At 44.3% G+C, this 21,714-nt stretch overlaps 1 protein-coding gene across 1 annotated transcript in view; it reads left to right on the forward strand.

The window, feature by feature from the left end:
* tjap1 (tight junction associated protein 1 (peripheral)) overlaps positions 1-21,714 on the forward strand; it is a 52,951-nt gene that overhangs the window by 24,068 nt on the left and 7,169 nt on the right. Inside the window, exons 4-10 of the mRNA XM_080449822.1 lie at positions 4,945-5,136; positions 8,687-8,715; positions 9,510-9,671; positions 13,113-13,179; positions 17,902-18,009; positions 18,987-19,070; positions 20,475-21,098. Of these exons, the coding sequence (XP_080305948.1) occupies positions 4,963-5,136; positions 8,687-8,715; positions 9,510-9,671; positions 13,113-13,179; positions 17,902-18,009; positions 18,987-19,070; positions 20,475-21,098 (1,248 nt within the window). The 5' untranslated portion in view covers positions 4,945-4,962. The remainder of the gene's footprint in view (positions 1-4,944; positions 5,137-8,686; positions 8,716-9,509; positions 9,672-13,112; positions 13,180-17,901; positions 18,010-18,986; positions 19,071-20,474; positions 21,099-21,714) is intronic.

Raw genomic sequence — 21,714 nt, forward strand, 5'->3', positions numbered from 1 at the left:
CGGATTGAATGGGTTAACACATTTTCTAAAATACGTCGCAGTGTGATGCGTTGTGAGCTTGTAGATCGGCTATTTTCCCTACTTTTGCATGAATTAGGGCATTAATCTCATACAAGGTTTCTGCATAACAGCAAATATATGCTCTGCAGTCAGAATGCCCCTTCCTAGTTTATTGTGTAATAATAGGTAATTGCGAACGCGGGAGGAGGCGCGGCGAAGCCGCGCCTCCGACCAAGTGGAGCTTACTATGGGTGCGTTCGGAAATTACGCACCGGAGCACACTCGCCTATTAGTTTGTATTGGCCAGTGCGCTCAGTGCTGTATTTTCGAACGCACCCTATGTAACCCTGCTCGGGTTGTGTCTCCGTCTGTGTCTCCGTCTGTGTCTCCGTGTGCGCTGCCTGTGTGCAGCTCCTCTGAGATAAGTAAATGTCCAATTTAGACGTACCATACATCAAATGAAAGGTCTTTGAAAACTGAACACACCTGTCAAGGTTGCGTTTAAGCCCGCCCCTTCCCCCGGAAGCCACGCCCCGGAGAAGGCTCCTAAAAACTCCCCATTGAAACCCCATGTTAAATGAAAAGTGCCCGAATCGCTCCCAAACTTTTTCTACCCCCCCTAAGTGGGGGTCTACGAACAAATACATCGGGCTCGGATTTTGGCTCCGCCCCCCGGAAGTGGGTGAAACAGGCACTTCAAACACTTTGTTGAATTGTTCAAAAACATTCCAAGTTTTTTTTTTGTGAATTTGTATTTTTCGAAGATGCTCCTTTTAACGCAGATTTTTTTGAAAAAAAAAAAAAAAATTTTATTGGTTACTTTTTTTTAAATATTTTTTTTCATTCTTTTTTTGCGTTCGCTTACCGCGTTCGCGCGTCTTACTTGTAATGTTATGCTCCTATCTGTACTTTTATGTGGTTTTCTGTTTGCTCATGAATGCAGGAACCAGACTGTAAGTTGATCTGGATTCACAGTAATAGAATTTGCACCTGATTGAGTCGATGCAAATCACCCAGTGCTTCTCCTCAAATCCATGTAGGACTTGGACTTTACTGCAGCTGTTTCATTAATATTATTATTCATGACATTCAGAAGTCAATAAACACATATTCCCTCGCACGCACGCACGCACACACACACACACACACACACACACACTCACACACACACACGCACGCACGCACGCACGCACGCACGCACACACACACAGCTTCAGGCTGTTGTCATGGAGACCTGAGGCTGATCTGTTTGCTGCCGTCTCAGAATGGTTGTACTGGTCAGCTCCCAGTGGCCAACAGTAGAAGACTGTGGTTGTACTGGCCAGCTCCTCCCAGTACATTCGTAGAATAGTAGAAGACTGTGGTCGTACTGGTCAGCTCCCAGTACACTAGATAAGATAAGCACTCATGCACACACACACACACACACACACACACACACACACACACACACACACACACACACACACACACACTGTGTCTGTGTGTAAGTATGAATCATACATAATACATAAATCAAACCCCTAAATGTCTAATACTAATCCTAACCCCAACCTGAATGTTTTTAAGCCTAACTCCTAACATCTTTTTAACTATAGAACAGCCATTTCTCTTGTGAGGGCCAGGAAAATGTGTCCTCACAAACAATGTCTATTTCTTAAATTTCGAAAGGAGCAGCTTTATTTCATCAACCCAGTGAAGGTTTAATTAAATTCTGTAGCTTTGTATATGCAATTGTCCGTTAAATTAATGAATTCTCTGCACCTTTTATCTTCTAGAGCAAAGGTTATTTTTCTATTGTCAGTAAAAATCCTCTGTTAATTTTATAATGTTGAAAAATACATGAATATTTCATATGGTTCATTAAAATATGATGTCTGTGGAACACACGTGTGCGTGTGTGTGTGTGTGTGTGTGTGTGTGTGTGTGTGTGTGTGTGTGATCTGCTGCTCGCTGACAGCTGGTTCAGTACATATTCCAGTTATCATCTGGTCATCTATCATTGTCCATCTTTTTTTTGTAATTTATACAGTCTACATTCAGGCCAGTGCACATTAATCTACATTTCTGTAAAAGTGCCACTTTACACATCATGGCGAATTGTCAACCGTAGTCCCTCGGCAGTTGTAAAAAACAAATAAAATGCATTATAACAGAAACTGTAATACTGCACCTCATGAATTTGGTCGTGGACCCCCATCTGGAAACATTTCCTGCCAGGCAGGCACGCGCACTCATAGACATCAAAGGGGGCTTGAGCCCCTTCCCTTTTACCCGTCTGTAAAAGTGCCCTCTCCAGACCATGGAAATAGCCAATCTACATCGACACGTATTTGAACTATTTAAAAATGTTTTTCTGGATAGTACAACATTTCTAAAAAGTTTTAAGGAAAAGGGGTAAGGCGGCGCACACTCTAACCACAAGGCCACTGAGCTGGTGAAACAAACAGTATTTACTAATGAACTCATTCTGATTAGTGTGTTTGAGTGCAGATGAGACATAATGCATTTCAGTTCGCATGCACCACTGCGCGTGCGTGCGTGCATGTGTGCGTGCGTGCATGTGTGCGTGCGTGCGTGCGTACGTGCATGTGTGTGTGTGTGTGAGTTAGTGTGTCTGTATAATTAACACATCACACAATGATATCATGATACACAATATCTGCGATAATCAATGTATTATAAGAAAACTCATCTACAGCACATCACAATATCTGTAACTGAAGAATAAAAAAAATACATTTACACAAAAACATTTACACAAAAAAGATATACCGTATATATAAAGCTGACGCATTAACCCATTAAGACCGGGAAAGCCTATATGTTGTTATACCTTTAAAACCGGGAAAGCAGCCGTGTCATTTTAGATGTTGCTACCGTATGTATATAGCAACAGGATTTGTTTTTTATTTTTTGAGTAAAAAAATTACGATTTTCTAAAGGGCTAAGCATAATAAAAGTGCTTTATGTAAACCTGGACAGCGCTTACTTCGTAATAAAATAAGTTACTGCCCGCACAGAGTACAAAACACTGATGTTGGCCTTCAAAGCAACCAAAGGTATGGCACCCCCATATCTTCAAAGCCTGATCCAACCCTACAACCCCTCCCTCTCACTCAGATCAGCTAACACAGGTCCACCACACACCACACGTCCCAGACTCTTCTCCCTCCTGGCATCCAAACTGTGGAACAAACTCCATATTGCAATTAGAAGAACTGCAGACTCACTCCCAATCTTCTGCCGTAATCTGAAGACTCACCCCTTCAGCCCGTATCACTTGCCCTAGCCTTGACGACCTTGCAGGCTTATACAAAGGTTAAAATGAAATTTAGATGGCATGTTATTTAGACAGATGCTATAGGTTCATTGTTTACCTGGTATCCTAAGTCTCAATGTACAATGTCCCAGATTATTATTTTGATAGTATATTGTGTAGACCAGGGGGTCGGCAACCTTTTTGAAATGAAGTGCCATGTTTTTATTTTCTAGATTGTCGGTGTGCCATGTCAACATTAAGTTTAATTACGAAACCACATCAAAATAAAAATATTTCCAGCAGATTTTGATTGTCTATAAATATAACCTTTTTTTCCCCTTCTTCTTTTGAAATATTTTCTTTCACATCAGGACATTGTAATGCTCATTAGACTCGGAGCAACAGCCCACCTATCTCCCAGACTCCCTCCCCAGTCCCCAGTCAGAGTTTGAATTAATGTAGAATTATGTGCAGAATGTAATTTGCATACAGATGTGAGGGGACTTCATTTCATTGACTACAGGTTTTTATTTATTTATTTATATCATTTGTATTTTAAACCAAAAATCCAGTGTGCCAGTGATTACCCTCCCCTGTGCCAATGTTGGCAGTTGGCACCCATGCCTAAGGTTGCCTACCCCTGGTTTAGACTAATGCCAGGTTCTTGGTTTACCTGTGATCCTTGTTTACTGAGGCACTGCACTGCTCTCTGCAGTCTGCATGCTATGTATGTGTTTACCTTGCTTATTGGTCGTTCTGAGAGTCTGCTAAATACCTAAATTGTTATAACAAAATCTATATTTGCCGTCACGATACGATACGGGAAGAGGGAGTACAATCTACATATTGCGACAAAAAATGTTTTGTCCCACCCATATTGGACGATGCTGGGTTACCCTTCAGAGCAGCCATAAAGAGGCAAACTACATTATTGACCCATCAAACAGAACAGGGGCGCTGGAGAGCTAATTTGTGGTCACTTTATAATTGCACAGCGTTGATGGAATTCGTGCTGTCAGGCAGAAACCTCATATCTCCATATTTTAACTTTCTTGTTTGTTTTTGTTGTTCTTAAATGAATGCCCTACTTAAAGTAGGAAAACATTGCAGACCTACAACGTATTCATATCCTTGTACTAGGTGTTTTTTTCCCTTTTTTTAAATTCACATAAATGGCCATGTTCTGAAACTCTTAATGTAGCCTCATGTTGACCTGTATTTGACTGTCTGTGACTGTGTGTGTGTGTGTGCATGTGTGTGGGCGTGCGTGTGTTTGATCAATGTTACCAATCAGATTGAGTTCCTCTTCTCTCTTTCCATCAATCTCTGCCTGAGGGCTCTCTAATTCCCCCCACCACACACACACACACACACACACACACACACACACACACACACACACACACACACACACACACACACACACACACACACACACACACACACACACTCCCCCTTGTCCTAGTCCATGTATTTTAGAGAGAGAGAGAGAAAGTGTGTGTTAGTGTATGTGTGTGTGTCTGTCCTGATTGTAGCCAGTATCTATTGATCCAAACTTCACCCTAATGATGTCAGTTTGAGAGAGAGAGAGAGAGAGAGAGGTGAATAGATCATAAGCCATCAGATCCATGCTGCTGCTGCATGGAGCTAGCATGCTAACCGGCTAACCTCTGTCCCAACAGGACTGAGCGCTACAGAGGATGAGTGGCTCCCAGCAGGGCAGGAAGCCGTACCGCAAGGCGCCCCCGCAGCACCGGGAGACCCGCCACGCGCCGCCCTTCCGAGACGACCTCTACCCTCCTACTACCCTAACCCCTCCTCCTCCTTCTCCACAGCCACCCTCCTCCCTGCAGGCGGGAGGAGACCCCGATCAGGTAATCAAACGCACCCCCAAACCCCCTTACCCCTACCCGTCCTCCCCTCTCCTCCTCACGCAGCCCCCGCGCACCGCCCCCCGCGCTTGGCTCCGGCGCCACTGGCCGCCGGACTCGGACGATTATAGCAGCGATCCGGATCTGTCCAGTCTGTCCAGTCTGGACCTGACGGTCCTGCCGCCCCCTCGTACCCTCGGACCCCCCGCCGCCCGCCTCCTCCTCCTCGCCGCCTCCGACGCTGGCGTTTCTTCTTCTTCTCCCGCGACCGTAGGCGTGGCGGCGGCGGCCCGCGACCATGGAGGAGGAGTGGCGGAGCGTTGGAACCCCCCCACCCAGCAGGTTCTCAGCAGCAGCAGTGAGCTTCTGGTGGGGTTCTCCTCCCCCTCTGCCTCCTCACAGAGCTTGGACTGCTGCTCCTCGAGGAGTCCGGAACGCCTGGGAAACTCCTCGAGGAGTCCAGATTCTCTGGACTACTCCTCCAAGAGTCCATACCTGCTGGCCCGCTCCTCAGCAGGTATGGACTCTTGGAGGAGCCCCTCGAGGAGTCCAGATCGTCTGGGTCACTCCCCAAGGAGTCCAGAACGCTCGGGTCACTCCTCGAGGAGTCCACAACGCCTGGGTCACTCCCCACGGAGTCTAGAACTCCTCGGTCTTTCCTCATGGAGTCCAGACCATCTGGCCCGCTCCCCAACAAGGAGTCCAGAGCGCTGCCTGGCCTTCAGAGAACCGGTGGAGAGTTTTATGCCTCAACAGCGGAACCGGCAGACCCCCCAGGGTCAGAACCAGGGTCAGACCCGGCTGCAGCCCAGAGGGATCCTGAAGCAGCCTGGGAGGAAGGCCCCGTCCGACCAACCGGCCTCGGATCAGCGGCCGAACGGTCCAAAGATGCGCTTCCAGGTCCCACGCGGTCCTCTCAGCCTGTCTACAGACCAGCAGCACGGTAGGAGACGGCCTCAGACCCTCAGGTCCTCAGCGGAGTGGGACTGGGGAGTGGTTTTGGAGCAGAAGGCTCGGTTCTCCTTATTCCTGGACGAGGTCACGACCCGCGTCCTCAGCCCCGCGCGCCTCCAGCTCCTGCGGAGAACCGGGGAAGAGGAGGTGAGGGGCGGGAGGCGCAGGAGTAGCGACAGCAGAATCTTTTCTCCCCCCGAGCAGGGAGGAGGAGGAGAACACGGCAGGAGACCTGTGGGGAGGAGGAGAGCTCGAAGCTGGGACGCTCCTCCTCAACGTCGGCGCAAAGCCTCTCCTCCTCCTAACGCTCGGCGGGAGGAGAAGCGCGCCTCCACGTTTGCCTCCTCAGGCCAGCAGGGGGCGTTCTGCTCTAGTCTGTCTGTTCAGTCACACGTCAAGGTATGTCAGCAGGACCAATCCTCTGCTCCTCATCTGCTCAAAACGTTCCGTCCGTCCGTCCGTCCGTCCGTCCGTCCGTCCATCCGTCAGTCTGTCCGTCCTTCCATCCGTCCCTCCCCCCTCTATCCATCCATCACTCCCTCCATCCCTCCATCCATCCATGTAATTCCAATCCAATTCCATCCATGTTCCATGTTGTTGCTGCACACATAATTTTAACTTTTCTCAACAGCAAATGATTACAAGTGGATCTTTACTGAGCTGAGTGGGTCACAATAGATCCATTCCTGAGTAGATCTCCAGTATTAATACCTTTGCCTGTTTGTTGCGTCCGATAGTGATTCCAGTCCTTGGTTGCAATTTTATTTAATTTGTTTTTATATTGACCAAAAAAAAAAGTGTATATACGTGACTATATTTGCACATAATCTTTCAAAAGGATAAGACAAAACAAAACAAAAACCGCTTACATCACGGTGTACCATAAGGTCAGTGTTATTCAGCCTGCCATGTTTTTTACCCTGCTGTAGTTTTTAACCTGAAGTGGAAAACAAACTACAAAATCAGCCTAGGGTTTCATGTGCCTTTAACAATCGAGCTAATGGACTTGTAGATCGCAATTATTAGTAGACATACTATTTTTGGCTAATGTTCCTCCCAGAATAGGGATGCAGGGGGTGCAATTAGTTAACACAATTTTAAGAGTTTTGAGCATATTTTGATCGTGATATTTTGGCCATAATAATTGTGACATGAATTTTTCATATTGTCCCGTCCCTAAGACAGAGTTGTCCTGCTGGGACAATAAAGACTAATCTTCATCTTCACAAGTCACACTGTTATTGTTTCATCATATTGACATAATTAATTTTAAAACTAGATTCTGAAGCCACACTAATTAATGTTTATAATTGCAGCTCGGTTCCCCTGGGGGTTTAAAACTGGAATATTAATTTATAAAGCTATTAATTCGTTTCTAGAGCAGTTGTTCTGAAATGTTTTCACGTCGAGGGTCCCCAAATTGATGCGTATTCGGCTGCGGACCCCCCATCTGAAAAGATTCTGTGCCAGGGAAGATTTGTCCAGATTTGTCGTCATCTTTTCAAAAAATAGCCGATCAATCTGCTTGTAAATTAGGGCTTTAATGGAACACAAGGTGACAATTGATGTTTGTGGTGTTCTCTCTCCTGATTGGATGAAATTTGTATCCCACCTAAAAATGCATTTTCTGTTCACTAAAGAGCTGGAGAGCTGGGGAGACCAATGTGACACTCCATAGCAATGATTACTATCACAATATAGAGCTGTAACTTTTTTTTAAAATAAAAACGTTTTTTTTTAACCCCAAAAATATCTCTGACAGCACTTTAAGAAATAAACTCCAGGAGTGTAGCTTTAAGGCTGTGATGTCATCCTGACGAGGTTGACCATCGTAACATCGGAACTGAAATTAGATTCCCCCCCAAAATCTAGTTTCCTCTCCTGAGGTAGTGGAGCGTTGTATTGAGTGTGTGCGTGTGTGTGTGTGTTTTAATGTGCTGCCCTTCTGACCGCTGTCGCATCGATTTGACCCCAATCGCACACAAACCGCACACTGTAAAGCCCTCTGTGTTCGTTTATCCGTCTGTAACTCTGAGAGTGTGCAAATGGAACCAAATGGACCCGTTAAGGGTCCATTTGGTTCCATTTGCACACTCTCAGAGTTACATAAGGATTTTAAGGATTTTGCTGTGTGCCAACGCTTAAATGGATGGAGGGAAAGGATTGATTGTCGTGTGTGTGTGTGTGTGTGTGTGTGTGTGTGTGTGTGTGTGTGTGTGTGTGTGTGTGTGTGGCATTGTGTGTGTGTGTGTGGCATTGTGTGTGTGTGTGTGTGGCATTGTGTGTGTGTGTGCGCGTGTGTGTAGCCCTGTTAGAGTTTGTTCTCTGCTTTTAGATCAGTCATGATAAGTCTGTGTCCCAAACTGAGCAGTAAAGTATTCACACGTGCACACACGCGCAAGCACGCGCACACACAGACAAATTGGCTGCCGGGTTAAGTGCGCAAATGGGTGACGCCGCGAAAGCTTTTGAAATTTTCAAGTGGGCCCTGGTTTAAGTGGTTAATGTGATGTAATATAATGTAATACAATGTATTCAGTCCCAGTTGATACTACTAGTTCACTGTATGACTAACTCACAATTGTCTGCTCTCTTACAGGACGTCTTAACAGATGGTGACAGAATAAAGTAAGTTCTCTTCTCTTCTCTTCTCTTCTCTTCTCTTCTGTATTAATAATTTAATGATCTATCTTTGGATGACTCGTTTCATAAAGACAGACGTTGTCATTAATCCCCCCCCCACACGTATGTGTGGTCGGAGAGAACGTTCCAGATGAGATTCTCAGTCTCACTGCGGCGCCATGATGTACAGGGTGTGCGTGTGTGTGTGTGTACATGGGGGTGTGTGCTCTCTGCCCGGCCTCCTGTAGTCCAGTGGTTCTCAAAGTGGGTCCACTTGTTTGATCTGTATCCTGTCTGAGTTCTCTATCCTGATTGGATCAAATTGGTATCCCGACCTGAAAATCAATTTTATGTTTAATAAAGAGTCGGAGAGACATAGAGACTCCTGTTACTTAACAGACACTCTAGCAGTGAGTACTATCAGAATATAGAGCAATTTAACACTTATTTTAACCAAAGAAAACCACTTTAACCCTATGTTATACTTCCGCTATTAAAAGAATAGCCGATCAACAAGCTCACAACGTGGTGTTGTGAGCTTGTAGATCTCTATTTTTGAAAAACATTAATGAATCATTTTGAAAAATCTTTCCTCGCACTGAACAATTTCAGATTACGTGGCTAAATACGTCTCCTTTGAGGACCACTGGTGTAGTCCACACACACACACACACACACACACACACACACACACACACACACACACACACACACACACACACACACACACACACACACACACACACACACACACACACACACACACGCAGAGATGTGATTTAAGTCTATGTGTGCACTAGGACCCTGCAGCAGCAAAATGAGGAGCTCCGCCGCCACCTGTCTCACACCTCACACAGGATGGAGTCCCTGGAGGCGGAGCTAGAGAACAGCCGCCACTTCCTGCAGGCTGAGCTTAACCGAACCACAGACGACTTGGACAAGATGAGAGACAAGTTCCGCAGGTAGACAGACAGACACACAGACAGACAGACAGACAGACAGACAGATGTGTTATGTTTCATAACAGACAGACAGACAGACGGACAGACAGACAGATGTGTTACGTTTCATAACAGACAGACAGACAGACAGATGTGTTATGTTTCATAACAGACAGACAGACAGATGTGTTATGTCTCATAACAGACAGACAGACAGATGTGTTATGTCTCATAACAGACAGACAGACAGACAGATGTGTTATGTCTCATAACAGACAGACAGATGTGTTATGTCTCATAACAGACAGACAGACAGATGTGTTATGTCTCATAACAGACAGACAGACAGATGTGTTATGTCTCATAACAGACAGACAGACAGACAGACACATGGGTAGACAACTAGGGCTTTGACGATTACAAAATGGAAGTTAACGATTTATTGTCATACAAATAATTGTGATTAACGATTTTATTGTGTTTTAGGCATTGAACATTGGAACATATGAATACAAATACCTTTTAGGCTTCGTAATAAAAAATGTACAACTTAAATATACAAGAAATCTATCACATATTTAATAGATTTTTTCTGCTATTAAAAATAGCAGAAATAGCTGATCTACAAGCTTACAACGCATGTAAGCTTGTAGATATGCTATTTCTGCTATTTTAAAAAAATGAACACGTTTCAACATGGAAATGACTATGACGATTATGCAAAAATAATTGCGATTATCTCAAATAATTGTTATTATTACAGACAGACAGAGAGACAGACAGACAACATCCAACGTGTTATGTCTCATAGCAGACAGACAGACAGACAGACAGACATTAGAAGATGTTAACGAGGACAGGGAGTTAACGAGGTGCTGCTTAATTATGAGTTGTCGCCATGGTGATCAATGAGCCTTTATCAGAGAGAGAGAGACAGACAGACAGACAGAGGACGTGACCCTCCACCAAGCGATCTAGGAAATTATGTGGACCCTGGTCCCCAGTTTGAGAAGCACAGTACTAGTTGTATTATAATATAAACATATTAACTACTTGAACCCCAGCGTAAATATACTGGGGTTGGGGGATATTAGCCAAAAATAGCTGATCTACAAGTTCACAATGCTTGTAGATTTTTTGCATGGAGATTTGGTGTAGACGGAAAAGGTGTTCAAAGTACAGTTGTCACTCGAGTCCAGTTCTCTAAAGGCAACTCCGCACCAAACAGACTCGTCCAGACTATTGCAGACTACTCCAGACTGCAACAGACTGGTATTCGGTTGGCAAAAGTTACCATTTAAGTCTGTCAGCCGACTGGCCATTCATGTGCTAATTTGACTTTTAGCGTGCCAGCGTTGCCAGGTCTGCTTATTATAAGCGACTTTGGGCTTGTTTCCCTGCAAAGCCACTTAGGGATGTTCCCAGCGTTTTTTCTTCACTGACGTGCAGTGGTGTAAAGTAACTAGTACATTTACTCAAGTACTGTACTTAAGTACAATTTTGAGGTACTTTTACTTTACTGGAGTATTTCCAATTGTCTATACTTGTACTCCACAACAATTATTTGAAATGTTTAGTTACTAGTTACTTTGCATATAAATCATTATGAAACATACATTAACCACTTTAGCCCTATTTTGTACCTATAAGCTATTTGAAAATAGCAGATCTACAAGCTCACAACGTGTTGCGATGCACGCGTTCTGAGCTTGTAGATCTGCTATTTTCAAACATTTTTGTACTTTTACTTTTGGTACTTTAAGTACATTTTTATACCAATACTTTAGTACTTTTACTCAAGTAAATGTTGAATTCCGGACTTTTACTTGTAACAGACTCAGAGTACATCTATTGCATTCAAGCCTGGAATTTCGTCATTTTAGGGGCAAGGCCACTTGGCCTTTGGTGTTGTAATTTTTTGGAGGGCACAAAGGCCCTGCCCGGCCTTCCTGCCAGGGCAGGAAGGCCATCCAAAAAAATAATAACGATTTTTAAGTCCAAAAATTATTTTTAAGTCCACGGAAATAATGCATTTAACTTGAAGGTTAAGGATGATTGTATTTTAATATATTATAAGAATAGTATAACTATCTGTGAAATATTACCCATTTATTTCACAAAATAATGTGTTGGCAAATGACCAATATTTAGTTATATAGGTCTCAATATGTCACATTCAGCCCTGGACTTCACTGACTGAAGTAGGGGTCACATTAATCACATTAGATTCACAGAATGTATTTTACCCACAAGTTATTTTCATTCAAATGAAATGTGAATGAACTTGCACTAATAATGACTTTAGTTGATTTTTCACTCTTTAAAATATAGTATTTCTTAATTATTAATAATTACTGCTTGTAGATTGGCTATTTTCACGATTTTAAATTGTTTTTAAATAATAATAAAAAAGGAACATACAAGATTTCCACCCGACAGCCATAATATATAGCCAATATATGGTTCTGTATCAGTATATGAGTCCGTTTTTGAAGATTTCATTCTAATTGGCTACTATGCCTGAATATGAATTTCATGAGCCTGGGTAGGTCACCCTGGCTTGGCCTGTAGCACACTCCGCACAGCAGCAGCAGCAGCAGGTGAAAGCAATTCACTTAATTGCTCGTTATTTATACATAAACACGGATGCATGTGACTCCGTCACTGGACAAATTTACACACCTGCTCCCAATCACCACAGCGCAAAAGTAGGGCAAATCAATCAATCTCTCTCTCTCTGGGAGCAACAACAAGAAACAGTGAATGTAGGTTTTCATAGACATGGTCGCTTGTTTCTCTCACATAATCTGGCAACACCGACAGCCCTCTGTTGTCACTGCCACTGCGCTACCAGTCGGCTAAAAAGCTGAACATGTTCGGTCGGCTCTGGGTCGGCCGAAAAGGTCCCGACGGACCCCCCGACGGACCCCTAACCGACTGGCCGACGCTTCCCGAAGCCAATTCGGCCCAAAATCGGGCCGACTCAGATTGGTCTGGAGAGGGCTTAAGGCTACAGGGGTTTAAGTGGTTAAAATACTCTTTCACAGAATCTTGGGGTCTCCCCGGCACCAAAACTTAGTCACCTAAAGGAGTAGTTCACCCAAAAAATTACACACCCCATGAAACCTTGAATTCATGGAGATTTGTTTTGTTTTTGTCGCATTCCTGTACCAATAATTTGATGACAGGCGGAATCACTCTGCAAGTCTCCTACCGGAGACCCCGAGACTCTGCATGTGTAATTGATAGAACATAAGGGTTTTTTGGTGGGTGAACTACCCCTTTAACTAAGTCCTCTTTCAAAAATAGCTAAACTAGCTGATACACAGTTCCCAGAAGATCGGATGGAAGCTCACAACTCCTAGATGCTTGTAGATCGGCTGTTTGAGAATGTTTCTCTATACTGTATACTAATAATAATAATAATAATAATATTGTAACATATTGTTTGTGTCCCTGCAGACTCCAGAACAGTTACACTGCGTCTCAGCGAGCCAATCAGGACCTGGAAGAGAAGCTACATGCCCTGGTAACCTTTCACCTTTCACCCTCCGACCCCTCCCACTTTCTACACAACACCCGTACATTATTTAATAAAGTGCAGTGCGTGTGCGTGTGTGTGTGTGTGTGTGTGCGTGTGCGCACACGTGTGTGTGTGTGTGTGTGTGTGTGACTAGAGCTGTCAGATAATTATCTCGACACGTCTCCCCAGCGAAAACACTCTTGACCTGAGATGAAGTCCTCCAGCGTTCCCCTGAGAGCCTTCCGTCTGTCTCCTGTCTGGAGACTCCTGAAAGAGATTGAGAGAGAGAGAGAGGAATGTGTGTGTGTGTGTGTGTGTGTGTGTGGGGGGGGGTCACTGCGCATGTGGCATCAATGTCTTGATCAAGTGACACTGCAGCGGAAGTTAGCGGTCCCCGAACCGATATCTCCGGCTCTACTGTACGTGTTTGTGTTGCAGCCATGAATAGTCTATGAATATCTGATGGTATCTTGTTTCACATTTAGGTCGTGTGTGTGTGACCCTCATTAACCCATTGACTGCCAATCGCGTAGATCTACGCAAACCTATTTAAAGCTGCCACGTGCCAGTCGCGTAGATCTACGCGAAATTTTTTTTGACCCAAAGACCAAGGAGATAAGATTTTTCGAAGATTTAGACTCCTATCCACTTCCTTGTTAACTTAAAACTTAAAAATTCTGTATCTCGGCTCCTGAGTACTTTTTTTTTTTCAATGAAAAATCTCTGGCAGTGGGCAAACGCAGCCAGAAATAATTTTGGCTGTTAATGGGTTAATGTTGAATTATAACCGATAAAATTAAAATGCACGTTTTACTGTGGATGAATGTGTGTGATTCACTCAGGGTCTCACATTAACTCTCAGGACTTCATTCTCAGTCATAAAACTGCTACAGGAACCCAGTAGAACTAAATGTGGGTAAATGTAGTCCAACCGACCAACCAGCAGGCTCCTTCCGCCTTGCTCCGACCTGGTGCCGCCTCCTTCTGGCTGTTGATGCTGAGTTTGCAAAAAATATTCAGTAAATATACTGCACCCGAGATGTTCCCTATTACTGAGGTGTAAAATAAGGATTGCATACATTAAATATCAATAAGAGGTAACTGAAACAAAAAAAAATCAATGTATATTGTGATTAATCATTGCTATAGAGTGTTTGTTCTGTAACAACAGGAGTCTCCCGTCTCTCCAGCTCTTTAGTAAACAGAAAATACTTTTTTCAGGTCGGTATACCAATTTGATCCAATCAGGAGAGAGAACTCATACAAGATAGACAAGTGGAATTGGAAGTGATGAAACAAAGACATGAGAAGACAAAATTGGAACAGGAAAACTCAAATTGAAGATGATGAATGGGTAGTCTCAGTTGACTGGATGAAATGGGTGACCCACCTGATTGTTTTTCCTTTCTGTTTATTTAAAAAGAGACGCCTGTTACTGAACAAACAATAGCAATGATTGCTATCACAATATAGAGCTTTATCGTTTTAACAAAAACCTTTAAACATATTAGATTAGCCATATTAAACATATTTTATATAGTCTTAGATTAAAGGGATAGTTCCCCCCAAAATGACATTTTTTCTATCAATTAGTCACCCCATGGAGACTTCATGGATATTTTTTAGTTTTTGGCGCATTCCTAACCCATTTTGGGCGGGAACCCCTATTTGTAACTATACCTTTCAAGACAGGAACCCCTTTCGCCAATAATTTGATGACCGGCAGCGGTTCCGGTAGTCTCCTTTTGTCTCCTACCGGAACCGCTACCTACCGGTCCGCTGGTCATCAAATTATTGGCTTAGGAATGCGACAAAAACTAAAAAATATCCATGAATTCAAGTCTCCATGGGGTAATTTTTTGGGTGAACTATCCCTAATGGATTCTCAAAGTTAACAGTGTAGATTTCTACTGTGTACTGTTTGTCTTTAACGTTCCCACTTATCTCCTTATCTCCTCTTTTCTCTGCGATGATGTCATTCTAACGTGTTTAATTCTCTCTCACTCTCTCTCTCTCTACCTTCTCTCTCCTCATGCTGCTCTGTGGTTGGTGGATGTAACCTCACCTTCATCCTCATCCTCATCTTCATCAGGCGGCCGTCAGTCAGACATGGGTCCATGCAGTTGCGTTTTTGCTTCCATTTCTTTTCTTTCCTCTTCCCTCGTTTTCTTCTCCTCCTCCAGTAGCTAGCTGAGACTTTTGTTTTCATCCCCCATTCAAAACATCTCTCTTCCCCTTTTCCTAGTTTCTCCCGTCCCGTTCTGTTGTGTTGTATTCTAGCCTACAGCTCTAGTAGTTGTGTTTCTAGGTCGGTCCTGCTTCGGTGCTGTGACCAGTAGAACCCGACCGATGACAAATGTTTTTGCGATAAAGGCCGATCCCGATTTTTAGAGTCCTAGCCCACCCATTACCAATGTTTTTACCGTTATTTTGTCAACATTAACATATGACGTTTCTATATTTGAGGATATTTAACTTATAAGCGAATAAATACATAAAAATGAAAACTCAAAGAACTTTCATCGTCATCATCATCATAACCTTTATTTCAACTCGAAGTACAGTTGAGGGGCAGGCCCTCATTTTCAATGCAGCCGAGATACAGAACATAATAATCAACAGGAATATACATTTATATACATCAATATTAAATATATGAATTAGAGGACAGAGAAAACTCAAACATATTCAAGGAACTAAGACAGATAGGCCGGAAATAAATTAACTTTCAATATTACTTTTTTATTATTTGAATATATGAAAGTTCAAAATATGACAGTAACAATTCACTTGAATTAGATAAACTAGGATGCTGGAACAATTTATACTGCCATGTGATGTGGCACAAACTTACGCGAAGCTCGATTAGTCAATCAGGGACCTATACTGGTTTAGCAGCACAAACGTGACGCCAATCCGTGAAGCCAGCGGTTTGGGTTGGCCAATCAGGGAAGCCGAATCGATGCATTCAATCTCCAGAACACACAGATCGTTCCTCCCTCTTTCTCAGACCTGTGGTCCAACAGATACATATATTTGTGGTTTTTCGGTTCTCAGAAACCGTTGGTCTGTCCGAATTGGGCAAATTGAGCCATTGGGCTCTGCACACCTCTGGGTTATATGAGACACACATGGCACGTTTGAGACCAAACGGTCGGACCCTGTCCGAGTTGTGCCGGGAATACATTTTGTGTGACAGACAAACACACACAGATTCTGTGAATTATAATATAGATAGATAGATATGGTTACTGTCGGGCAGAAACCTCTTGTCTCCATATTCTAACCTTTTCCGTTTTTTCGTAAATTAATGCCCTACTTGATCATACTACATCGTCTCACAAAAGAATCAAAAGTAGCAGATCCATAAGCTTGGAGCAACGCATTTTGAGCTCTTAGATGTACTACTCTGCAAACGTTCCCCCCTAGAATACACATGCTGGGGTTCACACGGTTAAATATCATTCATTAATGTAAAGGCCCTTTTCTAATCCGAACCACTATTTTAAAAAAAACTATTAATAAAACTTCAAAACGTACTACCATTAGAGTGTCCGCCCTGACACTGGGAGGTCGGGGTTTGATTCCCCAGCTGGGTCATACCAAAGACTATGAAAAAATGGGACCCAGTGCCTCCCTGCTTGGCACTCAGCATCAAGGGTTGGATTGGGGGGGTAAGTCCCTGTGACATACTAGCGCCATGTCGCGCCATGTACATCAAGCTGCCTCACACTAAGGAAACGGGTGCCTGGCTCCTGCCCTATGGGCTTCATGCCTCGGGATGCCTTACTTACTTTACTTATTCCGGGTAGCTCAGTCGGTAGAGCACTCGCCTTTGGACCACAAGGTCCAGGTTCGATAACGGGCATCGCCAACTCGGCTTATGAGTAGCACGGCGTGGGTGTGGCATGTCGTGCGGTAAGTACTGGGAGCTGATGGTAGGTGTTGCGCTCAACCTCAGCATTCCATCTCCCAGAGGTCTTAGCGCATTTTGAAACGGGGATAGACTCCCGCGTCAATAAGCCTCTCCGACCTCCCCCTTTACTTACCATTACATTTTACCATTTCATCGCATATTCTGTTATTTCATTCTCTTGTATTTTTATTTTACTCCATGTGTTTAATCTCTCTTTGTTTACTTCATTCATTAGTCGTAGCTGGAAGCTTCGATCTGTTGTGTTTTATTTTGGCTGTTCAATAATTTTTCCTCCCGTGGGTGAAGCACTTTGTAACTTTAGTTACAAGTACCTTACATAAAGGTTATTATGGTGATGGATTCCCTGGTGACAAGATGCACACGCACACACACACACACACACACACACACACACACACACACACACTTGTATTACTACACTTTGGGCATCAAAATGTTAGGAGCGCAATTTTATAAATGCCTATTTCTGTTTTTTAAAGCTTGCATGAAAATTGTCTTCACAATGTCTATTTCTCAAATTCTGCTATACTTGTGGGGACATTTGGCCCTCACAAGTATAGTAATACAAGTACACACAGACACACAAACACACGAACATCAACATCCCACAGTGCATCTGTTTAGCTCTACTAGCTAAAACGGAGAACGGCCATAGCTTTTGTCCCCGCCCCCATCGCCCCCCCCCCCAGCAACGCTTCTGATTGGTCAATCGGTCTTGGCGATTGACCGCGCAGCTCTAACATTTGTGTCTCCTCCCGCCCCGCCTCCTCCTCCCATTTCACCTCCTACAGCTACGGAAGGTGGAGAGGGACAAAAACATGATGGACCACGAGATCGTGGAGTTGACCAACAAACTGCTGGACGCCAAAAACACCATCGATAAGCTGGAGGAACTCAACGTACGTCTGCTTATGAGATCAACTTCTTCTGACAACTGTTTAGCCCATTAAGACCGGGAACGCGCATCTGTGTCATTTAAGATTTCTTTGGCTATTCAATTTTAGCAAATTGTTGAATATAATATATTCAAAGATTTGCACACATTTTCACAATTTTCGAAAAAATATATATATATAATTTTTTGAAGCGAACATTTTTAACTCCAATATGCTTCTGGAACAAAATATTGTCCCTGGAACAAAATATATTGAGATGGGGGCCGGCCGCCAAATACAAATAATTTTGGGGTCCTTGACATGAAAAAGTTGGAGCACCACTGTGGACATAGTAGCCTACTGTGAAATCTTTAAAAAAAAATAGTTAGTTTTGATATATACATTTCCCTTTCTTCGCAAAACATTGTTTTGTTACGGTTACTATAAATTACTATACTTTATTACGTTTTTTAAATTTGTGTCTGCTGACGCTGTAATGACACGTAGCTAACAGAGGTGTTGCCAGAAAACCTCATATGGATGTGTGTAATTCAGTGGCTCTCAAAGTGGCGTCCGGGGACCCCCAGGGGTCCTTGAGAGGATTCCAGGGGGTCCCCAGATAAATGATCGATAGTTACGAACCAAATGGACCCTTACATTTCTGTAAGTCAGAGAGTGTACAAATGGAACCAAATGGACCCTTACAGGTCTGTAAGTCTGAGAGTGTACAAATGGAACCAAATGGACCCTTACAGGTCTGTAACTCTGAGAGTGTACAAATGGAACCAAATGGACTCTTACGGGTCTGAGAGTGTTCCATTTGTACACTCTCATGCATATAAACTGGGGATCGTTGAAATTAACAAGTTTGACAATCACTGATGTTACTGATCTCTCTCTCTCTCTCCTCTCCTATCCCCCCCCTCTCTCTCTCTCTCTCTCTCTCTCTCTCTCTCTCTCTCTCTCTCTCTCTCTCTCTCTCTCTCCTCTCTACTGTATAGGAGCGTTATCGTCAGGATTGTAACTTGGCGGTGCAGCTGTTAAAATGCAACAAGTCTCACTTCAGAAACCACAAGTTTGCAGATGTAAGTTCAACTGTGTGTGTGTGTGTGTGTGTGTGTGTGTGTGTGTGTGTGTGTGTGTGTGTGTGTGTGTGTGTGTGTGTGTGTGTGTGTGTGTGTGTGTGTGTGTGTGTGTGTGCGTGCGGCGCTGAAGGTTCTCTGGAATCAATTGACACATCATAGCTGCTGATAGTGAGACAGACAATCATTTTGATTGCGTGTTTCTCCAGTGAACAAATAGTTAAAGTACAGTAGTATTTAAAAGTAGCAGATCGACAAGCTCAGACGCGCTTTGAGCTTGTCGATCGGCTATTTTCTAAAGTAAGCTTTCCCCAGCGGTCCCAGAGATGGTTTGGGTGGTCTCAGCTAATGTTCAGAGAGTATTATTATTAGACACAGATTGCAGATGGATGACACCATGTGAAGGCTCATGAAAGGCACAGGAAGAGACAGGTGTTCCAATTAGAGAGCTGTCAGCCCATCCGTTTGATTAATAGCGACAACCACGTGTCCAGTGGACTGGAGTGGTTCCCAACATGGGGCCCGGGACCCTCTTGGGGGGCGCTAAACATCACATTGTGAGGCTTTTGTTCTGTTTGGAGGCATAGTCCAACATGTCAACCAGGGTTGCCAGATCTGCTTATTATAATTTCCCGCAAGATTTTATTTGAAAATAGCCGATCTACAAGCTCACAACGCGTCGCATAGCGACGCGTTGTGAGCTTGTAGATCTGCTATTTTCAAATAGCTGATGTATACTGTATGTTAAAGTGCGCATGTGGCCCATAGTCGCTTGTTTTGGGCTGGTTTTCCTAGACCCGGTTGCTTGTTTCTCTCACAGAATCTGGCAACACTGATGTCAACCTGGCATTTTTGTCATTATAGTGTCAAAAATGTTTCTATGTGTCTAAGGTTGGCTTCCAAAGTTTGCAGGATTGGTCCGTTTTGAACAAAATGCCTAAACTATGCAGGCAGCTTGCGATTTCCGTGAAATTTCACACGCACATTCCCACTAGGCCGAGGAAGAAAGGCCACCCTTTTCACATTGGCCTGTTATAGCGCCACCAGCAGGTCTAATTTAGCAAAACACATTTTTGGAACAAAATGCCTCAAATCATGAATCAGAATTGTACCTAAAAAACGTTTGTTTTAACCAAAGAATATCACTTACCCCACTTTTAAATGTTATCAATAAAAACGTAGTGTTTTGCCAATCATTTGGGGCCCATTTTTAGGCCCCAATATCATACCACCAGTGGACCTCGGCCCACAGGTTGAGAATCGCATTTAGCATTTAGCATATTTACTAAAATAACCTCTCTCTCTCTCTCTTGTCTCTCTGTCTCTCTGTCTCTCTGTCTGTCTCTCTCTCTCTCTCTCTCTCTCTCTCTCTCTGTCTCTGTCTCTGTCTCTCTCTCTCTCTCACAGCTGCCCTATGAGTTACAGGACATGGTCAACAAACACATGCGCAGCAACAGCAGCCTCCCAGAGGAGGAGGTTGGGGTCCGGGGTGGTGGGGGCTCCCCCCGCGACCCCGACACGCTGAGCCTGACCCCGTCCGACGTGGTGCCCACCTCGGTGATCGCCCGGGTCCTGGAGAAGCCCGAGCCCATGGTCCTCAACTCGTCCCAGTCGGGCAGCGCCGCCCTGGGCCGGCCTGTCGCCGAGGACGTGTTCGTCCACGTGGACATGACGGGCCACCCCCACCCCGGGACGGGAGGGGGAAGAGGGGCACGGGGCGGGGCTAGAGGAGGAGGAGGAGCAGGGGGCGGGGCCGCCGTGAGGGAAAACGGGGGTCATCACGGCGGCGGCGGACGCTCCACGGACCTCCAGAACGGAAACGCGGTGCGGCCAGACGCCTCGGCGGGCGGCGGAGAGGAGGCGGCCGCCTTCGAGAAGCTGAACCCGTACCCGGCCCCTCCCCCGCTCCCCCTCCACCCGCCCCACCCGCTATACCCGGGCCACCGTAAGGTCATCGAGTTCTCCTCCGACGACAAGGTGAAGATCCCCAAGAACAGCCCCCTGCCCAACTGTACCTACGCCACCCGACAGGTAAGGCCCTGGCACTGTTATTACATCATATTAATAGCCCAGCAGGTAGGCCCTGCCCCAGTTATTACCACATTTTATTACACGGCTTGTTTGAATGCTTGATTCTGATTGGTCAATCATCTGTCATTATTTCTTGATAATGACCGATCTGCTCTATAACAGACCGCTGTCTAATCAAAGACTCAGAGCACCTACTCATGTCAACCTGCGCTGCTTGGTTTTATGCTGTAATCCAACATAACAGCCATGTAAACAAACAAACAATGTCATTTACAACTAAACGTTGCTCTCAAGAATGTTTTTGAAAACATTTGAAGTGTGAAATAGACGATCCGAAAAGTGATTCTATTTGATCCACCACACTTCCTTGTTTATCGTGGCGCACCAACGCAAGAATACCAAAACACTCGCCCCAAAACACAGTTGCCCCGGGGCAAATCCAGCGGTATTATAGGCAAATCCGGCGGTATATAGAATGGGGGCGAGTGTGTTTTGGGGCGAGTCTTCCGGTTACCTCATGGACTACTGTCATTCTCCACCCAGCCCAATACTTATGGAATACTTTCATTGCCGTACACTTCGTTTTGTTGTTACTTTTGGGTCAATTTGTTTATTA

The sequence above is a fragment of the Gymnoscopelus braueri genome (genome assembly GCF_963280865.1).
Source record: "Gymnoscopelus braueri genome assembly, chromosome: 14".
NCBI lineage: Eukaryota > Metazoa > Chordata > Actinopteri > Myctophiformes > Myctophidae > Gymnoscopelus > Gymnoscopelus braueri.